Source organism: Culex pipiens, chromosome 3, assembly GCF_016801865.2.
Source record: "Culex pipiens pallens isolate TS chromosome 3, TS_CPP_V2, whole genome shotgun sequence".
Lineage (NCBI taxonomy): Eukaryota > Metazoa > Arthropoda > Insecta > Diptera > Culicidae > Culex > Culex pipiens.
This window is the reverse complement of record NC_068939.1, coordinates 2,982,727-2,993,834: the sequence shown is the minus strand read 5'-3', so window position 1 is coordinate 2,993,834 and position 11,108 is coordinate 2,982,727. Positions and strand designations below refer to the sequence as shown.

Below are 11,108 nucleotides of genomic sequence, written 5' to 3'. Positions count from 1 at the left end.
TACCTCCAGTACCACTCCCCTTCATCGTCCTCGTACTTCTCCTCAACCGGACACTCGTCGATCCGACGGGCACACGACCTGACAATGACTCGGGATGCCTTCAGCATCGCAGTTATCTCGTGCGTCACCGTCCCCAGGCAGTTCTCCAAACGGAACTTGCTCGCCTCAATGTCCAGCTGGATCAGCCGGTCGACCTGCTCCAGCTGGGGCTTCAAGACGCCCACGAGACGGCGCGAATCTACAACGTTCTGTGGAAGGGGAATTTGTGGAAATGATTAGATTTTTGCTAGTTGGAAGCTAACAATATTTCTTACCGATTTCAAGCAGGCCTTGGACCGAGCGAAGTATACTGGGTTTAGTGCAAAATTTGGGTCATTACACCGTGCGATACTTGCTGCCACTGTGTTGCTGGACGTTTGTAGAAGACTCATGCTACTGTTGAAGGCTTGAATGGTTGAGTTCCAAATAGAATTTTCTGCTTCTACACACTGATTTACACCAGCTACGAAATCTACAAATGCTTGCAAGAAATAGCCCTGTCCACTGCAGTCAACTATTCCATTAAAATAGCCATTCATAATTAAATTTAGATATTCAAGTATGGTTCGGTTGCTTGCATTAAGCACTATGCTCGTCATATTTTGAATGATACTTTGAGAGTTTTCAAAAATTGCTTTGTAATATCCGTTGATATTAACAAGATCTGATTGATTTTGTACCCGCAAAAAGTGATACAAATGGAGATAGTTATGTTCAATGTCGCGAGATAATTCGGCTAACCTCATATTGGAATTGAAAACTGATAATTGAGTGATGGCACTACTTAAATTAGCCCTTATCGAATGCTGACCTTCGATGTACACATTTTGTGCCGTAATATTCAATGCAGTTATGTTGGTACCCATTGCAAGGATGGTTTGATTGACAGCTTGACTTGTGGCATTCTGATACATGAAAAAAATGGTTTGAATGGAGTTGATACTCCAAATGTAATTAATAGTGGTCCCCATTGAGCCAAAGATTTGAATTTGAAATATGTTCCTTATCTTCACAACACGGTTGAAAACAATGGTTGCCTTGCGTAGAACTAAGTCTAATTTATTCTCCTTATCCTTTACTGCTTCCCGAATACGACGTATTGCTGGAATTATGTACTCAACCTGGTGATCAATGTTTTTAAATATTGCCATGAAATCTCGCGCTACAGGACAACCAATCAGCTCGCGCGTTTCTTGCACAAATTTAGCTGCATCACTAGTTAAAAACTTCCTGTATCTTTTATGTGGACGCTCAAGCTCTTCAAAAACTTCCTCTTCTGGAATGTTTCCGGTTGAAACAATATTTTCTAGTGCTTCTAAGTAATCAATTGTAGCGTCAGCAAACTTTAACGCTATTTTTCTCAACAAGATGTTAAACTCATTAATCTTGATGGTTGAACCAACAGGGAAAATTTGAGTTCTGAGAGCATTTCGACTGCTCTCAATACTGGTCCGCAACGAGGCTATTTCCGGTATAATAGGTGTACTTCTCCAAACACCTTCGTAAATAGAGGTTCCTGGAGGCGGTGGTGGCATCTGTGGAGCACCTTGAACCTACAAAAAAGTGATTGAAAATTACAATCGTTTCCACATTTATCTCGCAAGACTCACCACCTGTCCCGTCAGCTGACATGCCGCAAATATTACCACTGATAGCTTGAAAACAATCATATTTTTTTCTTCTACCACCTCCTAGTTAGGCCTAACCAATTTGGAAGTCAACACCAAACTACCTTCCGCCACCTGTCCAGTGGCTCTATTTATCCTGTCAATGGGTGTGACAAACTTTCGCTTTGACTTGATAACGTACCGCGAGCAGAAAGCAAAACTTTCCCCATACTAATTATGCATTTGTGATCTTTTTTGGCGACGATCTGTTTTTGGGAGCATCTCTGTCGAACTTTGTGTGACTTTTTTTTTACAATTTAATTCGTTTTTATTAATGTACCAAATTATTTAATAAATTTAAAAAAATAAATAATTTAAAATTTATTAACACCACAGAAGAACAAAGCTCACTCCCGGTCCCGCTCGAACCGTTCCGCGTCACGATCTTCACGACTCCGGCGGGGACACTCCTCAATCCGTCCGGCGCAGGCATCGATCACCGCCCGAGTGTTTCTCAGCAGCGCCACCAGCTCGTGCAGTCCACTGGCAAAGCAGTTCTCCAGCCGGTATTTCGCAGCCTCGACCTGCGGATCGATTAGGCCGGCGAGCTGCTCAAACTGCGGCTCCAGGACGTCGTCCAGGGCGTCGAGGTCTTCGAGGTTCTAGGGAGGAAAAATGAAATGTTCTAGATTTTATTGTAGAATTTTAGAGTTATGGAACTAACCGTTTGAATGCAGTGTTTGGCCTGCAGGTAATCTGATGTTGACGAGGCAAACTTCGTGTACGAAACACATCGCCCAATATTCGCGGACAGTTCGTTGCTGTTCAACCGAAGTAAATTTCCAAAAATATCAACTGCATCTGCAAGCGTTGACCAGCGAGGAGTTTCTCGAAAGAAACAAAGCTGAATCAGCGCTGTAAATGACTGGTAGAACGTGGGAAGTGTGGTAGAGTGTGTTTTGAAGCAGGTATCTGCGGCTGAACCGCGTTCCAGAATAATGTCGACCAACTTGTAGGCGGTACGTAGCATTGCTCCGAAGAATATCTTTGTTGACTCAGTAACGGTTGCATCCACGTTTTCTGCCATTTGCTGAAAGTTATTTTTGACACTGGCAACTGTTGATCGACTGTTTCTTTTCAGAAATAAATAGAATCTGTGATAGCTGTCATCAAAAGATTTAGACAAAAGGAGAAACTTTTTCGAATTGAAAAAATCTATTAACTTAACAATTGCACCTCCAAGTTCTTTTCTAATTCCTTGTTGAGCATCTTGAAGCCTGCCAAGGGTTCTCACTTTGGCCGTATTCAGAGTAGTTCGTATTCCTATTCTAGAAGTGTTTATTATTTTTTGCGTACTGTTTCCATAATAAAACAGTTGTCTCAAAAACGTATTTGCAGTTTCAATTGCTACAACAGAATCATCAACGGTTGCGGCGAATTTTGAAACGCTAGATCTCAAGTTCAGAACATTGCTGGTCAAAACATTCACAATCTGAGCCATTCTTCCCTCATTTTCTGTAGTTACATTACTGCTTCCATTCTCCGAGTTGTAGGCAAATTGCTTCAATCGCTTAATTATTTTAGCCATGTGATTTATTAGCTGGTTGATGTGACCAAGGCTCATTTGAACCCCATCAGCCACTGGACATCCCATAATTTCTTTCATTTTATCGACAGACTCTTCATGATCTTGCGCGACATACTTTTCAAGTCTTTTGTAAGCTTTTCCATACTGCTTGAATAAATCTTTGATTGGAATTGTCTTATCAGTGGCTAAATTGGTAAGAGCAAAGTTATGACTACCAAACAGATAAATAACTTTATTGACGATCGTTGACAGAACTATTCTAGCTCTTCTCAAGTCACTCGTTTGACTATTTGGTGTAAGTTTATTTAACCTCGTCTGAACATCCAGTACACTACCATTCAACTGTTGGAGGTTAAAAACGAAATAAGTATTTTGAAAAACTTTGATCATGGTCTCTGAATTTATCGCTTCTGAGTCAACCTACAACAACTCAAAAATGGTTACTCACAAATCAACTAAAATTACACCTAATTCTTACCAGTCCTCCAACGAGCAAACAGACCAAGATGCCAAACAACAAACTTTCACTGATGGCCATTTTCCAAGCCGGCGCAAATCAGTCTCCAACCGATGGCAAGCTGACATGATGGTCACTAACTCCAGACAACTGGTTGGGGATGCTATATATTTTGGTGAACCGTTTTATCACTTTGAAATGTTGGGAGAAAGTATGCTAATTGGCTAGTTTTTGAGCTGAACGATATTTGATTTGCCTTCAAAAATCATTTCAAGAGCCTGATGGGTAAGTTACCGTCATCTGGGGTGAATTGGGACTACGGTCTGAATAGGGACAGGGGAAAACGAAGTATTATTTTTGTTGTTCTTTGCCTGTTCTAGCTGAAACCAATCAAACATATTTAAATATTCTGCAGTAACAAGGTTAAAACAGCGATCCCAATTTGCCCAAGTGTCCCGATTCGTCTCAGATAACGGTAATTTTTTAGCAAGAAATAAAATTAATAAAAAAATATAATCATATGATAAAATCCCAACCAGGAACCAGTTTTAAAAGAACTAAAATCATTCAACTTATGCCCCTTTAAATATTTGCATAAAATGCTAATGTAATATTCTTCAAAAACCCGTTAGGTGGCACTTGCGGAGATACGAACAGCGAATAATCAAAGGAATGGTGATGAACGTTAGGAAATATAAGTTGAAACTATTTCGATTCATTTATTCATAATTATTATTCATTAATCATGTAATTTTATTATGTTGTTACAACAAAAAAGTTAAGAAGAGATAGTTCGGCAGCTATTCAGCAATTCCCCACAAAAACAGCATGATTTGCAAAAAAAAGTTATCCGATCGGGCTCAAAGTTTTTCTGGGGGTTCCTTGGCCAAAATAATTAGACCTGTATTTTTTTGTTTGGCCATTAGGGTGACCTACGCCGTGTTAGGGTGGTCCGAAAAATGGCCATTTTCGTCGATTTTTGCAAAAAACCACTTAAACAAAATCATATCTCCGCGCCATTTAATCCGATTTTAGATTTCTTAGACACAAATGAAAGGTGATTAGTTTGGCAATTTGGGAAAAATAGTTAGAAGATTCAAAAATCTAACTTAAAATTTGAAAAGGTCGTATGAAAACTTAAAATGCTGTTTAAAAGGCCTCGGGACCAAAGAGCCCAAGTAACATTTTTTCCAAGAGTTCTACAAGAGCTCTTCAAGATAGCTACAGCATAGCAAAAACTGAAGATATTTTTTGATTTCTGTTTCCATAACGTATAAAACTTGTAACCTAGAAACTTTTTTCCGTTTATTTACTTTACTTTTACTTATCTTATTTTTCTTGAGAAAAACATGACGCTTAGAGAGTATTAAAATAATCCTATTTATCAATGTTTTAAAAATAATTAACTAATAATAGTTAACTAACTTTTGAAACATTTAAAAATATGTGGAGTCGGAGTCGGAGTCGGAGTCGGAGCCAACCATTTGTTGAAAGCCGGAGCCGGAGTCGGAGTCGGAGTCGGCTAATCTGAGAAAGCCGGAGTCGGAGTCGGAGTCGGAGTCGTTTGAAATATGACCCGACTCCGCAGCCCTGATTTGAAGCAATTCCGACTCCAACTAAGGCTTCTGGAGAATTAACGTCTCCAAATCGGGATCCAGTTCTGACTTCATCGAATTAACTCCGAATCCAAAAACAACTCCTAAGTTTTTTTTAAATAAACCAACTTTGACTCCATATGGGTACTGCAATGTTTAGCCTCTTTCCGCCCCGAGCAATATCGAGATTTTTTAACGTTTTTCTACATTACTCGTAACTGGATCGACCAAATTAGAAGAAATTTAAACAGAAATAAGTTTTATATAAACCAATGCAGTTCAAACTAGGTTTAAAAAAAATAGGTACATGGTTGCAGAGCTTTAAATTTTGAAGAAAAAAAATAATGGTGCTCAAGAGCAACTATGTGCGTTGGAGGGTTTATAATGTCAAGAAAAACGCTTGGGGCGTATTCAAATTACAAGACTTTCTAGCATTCTTTAATCGTACTGGTTGCGTTAGATTAGATTAGATTAGATTAGATTAGATTAGATTAGATTAGATTAGATTAGATTAGATTAGATTAGATTAGATTAGATTAGATTAGATTAGATTAGATTAGATTAGATTAGATTAGATTAGATTAGATTAGATTAGATTAGATTAGATTAGATTAGATTAGATTAGATTAGATTAGATTAGATTAGATTAGATTAGATTAGATTAGATTAGATTAGATTAGATTAGATTAGATTAGATTAGATTAGATTAGATTAGATTAGATTAGATTAGATTAGATTAGATTAGATTAGATTAGATTAGATTAGATTAGATTAGATTAGATTAGATTAGATTAGATTAGATTAGATTAGATTAGATTAGATTAGATTAGATTAGATTAGATTAGATTAGATTAGATTAGATTAGATTAGATTAGATTAGATTAGATTAGATTAGATTAGATTAGATTAGATTAGATTAGATTAGATTAGATTAGATTAGATTAGATTAGATTACAGATCCGACTCCACAGCCATGCGGAGGAGATATCGAAGTTGACTTTATAGCTAGCTGTCGGCCACCATTGCTAGTACCAACCACTAGCGTCTTCCTTTTTATCTACAAGGACTTCGCCGCCCTGGTCCCATCTGCTCCCAACGAGAAAGTTAAGAACACATAAATTTGAAATGATGAATATGAACGAAAAATCAAAGTCGCTCGAGGCGGGGTTCGATCCTTCGTCTTATGGATTGGTAAGCAAAAATGCTAACCCTAGGCCATGACGACTTGGTGAGCGTGGACTGGAATTAGGAATACTGTTACAGAGAGCGAGTTGTGGCGCTATAACCACGGCAAATAGTGTCCAGGGCATTCGTGGAAATACGATGTCCCATCCCAGAGGGTCCCGGAGTACCAAACCTTCTTAGCATGGTGCTCCCAACGAATACAACCAAAAATCTCGGAGCGTATGGTGGTGTGTCCCCACGCTTCTTCCTCCCCTGTCGATTCAGAATTGTGTTGTTGTTCGAACACTCTTTGCTCAAACTAAACCCAATTACGAGTCATCTCTGCGATACGGCTTTACGCAGTAGGCCTGGCCGCTTTAACGCTTGTGATGTTTCAATGCATTTTCAATGCAATGGCGCACTACAAATGTTAATAAATGACAAGAAGAGTGCTAGGCGTCATCTAACCTAAGGCACTCTCCAGGATCCCTTCGAAAGATTGGCTGCGCTAGGGTCTGATTAGATTAGATTAGACAAGGACTTCGCCGCCCTGGGCTCCTAAGTGTATGAAAGTATGGCACGGAGCGACGGCGCCGAATACTCATATTTACACAAAGGCGACCCCTGGATTGTGAGTCCAGTTCGCGGTCCGATTGATCCACACGGGCGGGACAAATCTTTCAGATCTTTCGGCGGAGGAGATATCTTTCAGACAAATTTGCAAGACATGGAGCATTTCAATAGCAATTGAAACATTGATTTTGAATTCAAAGTTTTTCCAAATTTATATTTATTAGATTTTTTATTTCTCGTGCATTAACATAGCATAACTGCTGAATAGAGGCTCAATCAAGCAGCATCAACACTAGCCGCAGTGGTTGCAAACGCCTGATCTTGCTCTTCCTGTTCTCCAACCACTTTCACAGAAATATCAACTTCTTTCTCTTCTTCGACGGCGACTGGGCTCTCAAGGAGGCGTTTCAGAATTCCGTCAGCAACCGGAACAGCAGGCTCTTCCAGAGCATCGCCCAGTGGCTGTTGAACTCCAAACTTCCTGTTGAAAATGTCAGATTCGCTGTCGCTGTAACCCTTCAGCTTCTTGCGATCAAATTGTTCCTCGCTGTTCTCTATACTATATTTTTCTTTGAAGCGGTCCTTCTTTTTTTCCTTGGAGCAATTCTCCTCGCTGCTATTCTTGTTGTTTCCTGGCTTTTTCTTGTCTTTCTTGTCCTTTTTGTCCTTTTTCTCTTCACTACTCTGCTCACCGCCACCTTCGTTGTCTAGCTCTTCACTATCGTTCTTGTTCTTGTCATGTTTGTTTTTCTTGTCCTTCTTGTCCTTTTTGTCCTTTTTCTCCGTACTGTCTAGCTCTCCGCTATCTCCTTCTCCACTGTCCTGTCCTTTTTTGTCCTTTTTGTCTTTTCCGCCATTTCCGCCATTTCCGCTATCCGACCCGTTTCCGGTCTTTTCGCTCGTGTCCACCGAATCCACCCGTTTCTTGCACACCAAGGTGTCGATCTTGGGCTTCCTGTCGATATCTTCTGGGAAGCCTGTCTTGTCGTACGCCTCGGCACTGTCGATGGCCTCGTTGCTGACACTTTCGGAGTCCGCGTCCGATCCCTCACAAACCTCTCCCAGGTGGCGGTTGTACCAATCGCTAGCGTCATCTTCGTAGCCCATCCGGGGGTGCGAATCGAACCGGCCGCTGCACTCGTTCATCGATTCCCGGGTGCTCTTGAGCAGGGCCGTCGCCTCGTGCAGCTTGGTCACGAAGCAGTTCTCCAGCCGATACTTGCTCGGTGCGACCTGGGCCTTGACCAGGTTCACAATGTTCGTGAAATGAATCTTCAGCTGGAAACTGAGCTCGCGCATGTCCTCCAAGTTCTGGAAAGATGATTTGATTGTAGGTATAGGAGAAATTACAGAAATGTTGGTTATGTGTTACATACCGTTTTCAAACATGCTTCAGCCTGGTTGTAGTCGGGACTGGACGTGATAAAGTCCTTGTAGGTCGCACAACGGGCAATGTTCATTGCCAGTTCTTCCGAGATGGACTGCAGCAGAGTGACCTCATCCTTGATAGCAGTGGAGATTGCCATCCAGCGAGTCTTCTCCCGAGTCGTGCAATCGCTGATCACAGTGCTGACTGATTGATATTTTGAGGGCACTGAGTACGTGTACGTGGTGTGGCAGTAATCGTTGTAGAAGCTACTCTCAAACACGACATCAGCCAGTCGCATGTAGGTGCGTCGCATTGCATAGAAAAAGATTTCTACCGATTTGTCGTGAACGTTTTCCAGATTTTCCCAGATTCTGAAGAAATCTTTGCCAATGCTCGATGCATCAGTACGGTTCCGTTGGCGCAAAAAGTGATACAGCTCATAGTAGCTGTCGTCAAACTTGCGTGCATATCGGTTCAACTTCTTGCTCGTGGAAAATATCGACAATTTTGAAATAGATTCGCTTAGACCAGTTCGGATTTTGCTCTGAGCAGCAAGGAACTTATCCAAGGCATCCATTCGAGCCTTAAGTAAATCTTTTTTCAGTTCAGCTCTTGCGGTTTTCACACTTGTGCGGGTAGAGTTTCTTGTGCCGATGACTTGGGTTAAAAACGTGTTGGACGTTTGCAGACCAGTCACGATGTTTCCTACTGCAGTAGTAAGATCAGCCACGGCAGTTTTAAGCTTCGAAATGCTGCTTGCGAAAACCGTTACCAGCTGTGAAATAGTCGCACGACTCTCACCCTGAGATTCGTCATGTCTGTTGTGGAGGTGGAGAACTGACTTCTTGAGGCGATCCGCGTTGGCAGCCACATTCATGAGCTCCTGCTTGATTTTGTTCCACTTGGTTTCAACGTCCCGGGCTACAGCAACGCCCAAGTTTTCAAGCAATGCTTGCTTGAACGCAGCCTCGTCCTTAGTCATGTAGGTGATCAGCTTGTCGTAAGCCTTTTCAAACTGCTGGAACAACTCCTCGATAGGAATAGTTTTGTCAGTGGCTAAGTTCGTGAGAGCCTTAATGAACTTGAACGCATATTTCAGCGCTTTGCCCAATGTTTTGGATATGAACTTTGCCGTGTCTGTGTTTTCCTTCGTTGGTGCTTTGAGATTAAGGTTATCAACGCTCATTTGCATCATAGCCAACGAAGAGTTCAACGCGGCGGTATTCGATGACAGCGAGGAACCTGCGGCTGCGTTGAAAAATACCGCTGCACTGCTTGACGATGTAGACGTAGATACACTTCCACCAAGGGACTGCAATAAAAAAACATTGTCACTTGAAGAATACTCCGGGGGGACAACCTTCCTACCTGCCCGCCGTGGACGAGGCACGCCACGACGATGGCAACCGCTACCGTTTTCACTAGCATCACTGCACTTCACCAGCCACTCGTTTCTTTTAGGAAATTGCGACCAGTCCTGGCCAACGCAACAGCTGACCCGTTACTGAATTTCTCCATCGGGATAAGGCTTATATTTATTTCGAAAAAGTCCGAAAATTTCTACCCTAGAAGATCGCTTAACCCAGAACCGGTATCGTTGGAATATGAATCGATGATATTCGCCAGCAAAATTCCCGTTAAAATGGATCAAAATATGCAGATTCGTCGCGCCGAAACAGTGTTGCCATTTGTCGTTGAACCGGGCAAAAGCGGAAAGATGGCTCGCCTAATGCTATTAAAAATACACCTAAGCATTTGGCAGCTCTGCTCGCGAAACTAGTTCACTACTACTAAGGGGTTAAACGTGCGTCATTTAGACGCCTATTAGCATATGGATGGAGCAAAGAAATTTTAATATTTTCGGATCTTCTTTCCTCTGGTTATTTTAAGTTTTACAGCAAGTCACCGTGACTCCGAGATCAACGTACGAATAATATATTCAGCGTAAAAAACTGATTTTCATTTTGATATAATTGCATCAAATTATTCACAACTATTCCTCGTAACTACTAAAACTAACCAAACTGTACCAGAATTCGTAATGGTCGATGTTCCAACTCCCACACTCCTTCTTCCCTACTTACTCGGGGTACGTTGAAACATTGCACAACAAACAAGCAATTACTGTGTTGTGCCGAGGTACACACGCACGCACACACACACAACGATGTCAGCTCATCAACGTCAGATTCAGTTTTCTGTCCGTCTGTCGGGCTGTGTAATGAAAAGTGAAAAACACTACTGGCGGCTCCAGTTGAACGCCGAGAGTGCTGAAATGGAGACAGGGAAAAGCGGGGGTAGTGGCATTTTCATTCAATTCAGTACCAACTTCGCTGTTGTTGTAGGGGGACCAGTGATGGAAATTTACTTGAGGGCAAAGTATCAGATCAATTTCTGAACCGTAATAAAGTTTTAAATTTTCCATCACTGACAGCTTTGCCAGTGACGATTTGCCCCGATCCATTCGCACCTAGCCTTCAACAACCCAACTTCATGCCATCATCGCCGGTCGTTTTTCCTGGCACGGTACACCAACCTCGTAATGATTGTAGTCAAGCCCTCTGACTCGCCCTCCTCCCCTTTTCCAAATGTTTGCAGAACTATTCATTGACTAGCTTTCAAATCGCTCCCCTTTCTCCGTTCTGTGCTCCAGCCGGAAAATAAACCCCGTGTTCCGCGGAAAACATAATTTGAAATATTGTTTCACATCCTATTA

The 11,108-nt window shown here is 41.6% G+C and overlaps 1 protein-coding gene across 1 annotated transcript; it reads right to left on the bottom strand.

The window, feature by feature from the left end:
* Positions 1 to 7,264: 7,264 nt before the first annotated feature.
* Positions 7,265 to 9,978, bottom strand: LOC120424421 (uncharacterized). Its single transcript, XM_039588530.2, has 3 exons — positions 9,761 to 9,978; positions 8,400 to 9,704; positions 7,265 to 8,334 (listed from the first exon to the last, which is right to left on the bottom strand). The coding sequence occupies exons 1-3, from the start codon at positions 9,818 to 9,820 to the stop codon at positions 7,300 to 7,302; spliced, it is 2,400 nt and encodes a 799-aa protein (XP_039444464.2). The 5' UTR covers positions 9,821 to 9,978; the 3' UTR covers positions 7,265 to 7,299.
* Between the last annotated feature and the right edge of the window lie 1,130 nt (positions 9,979 to 11,108).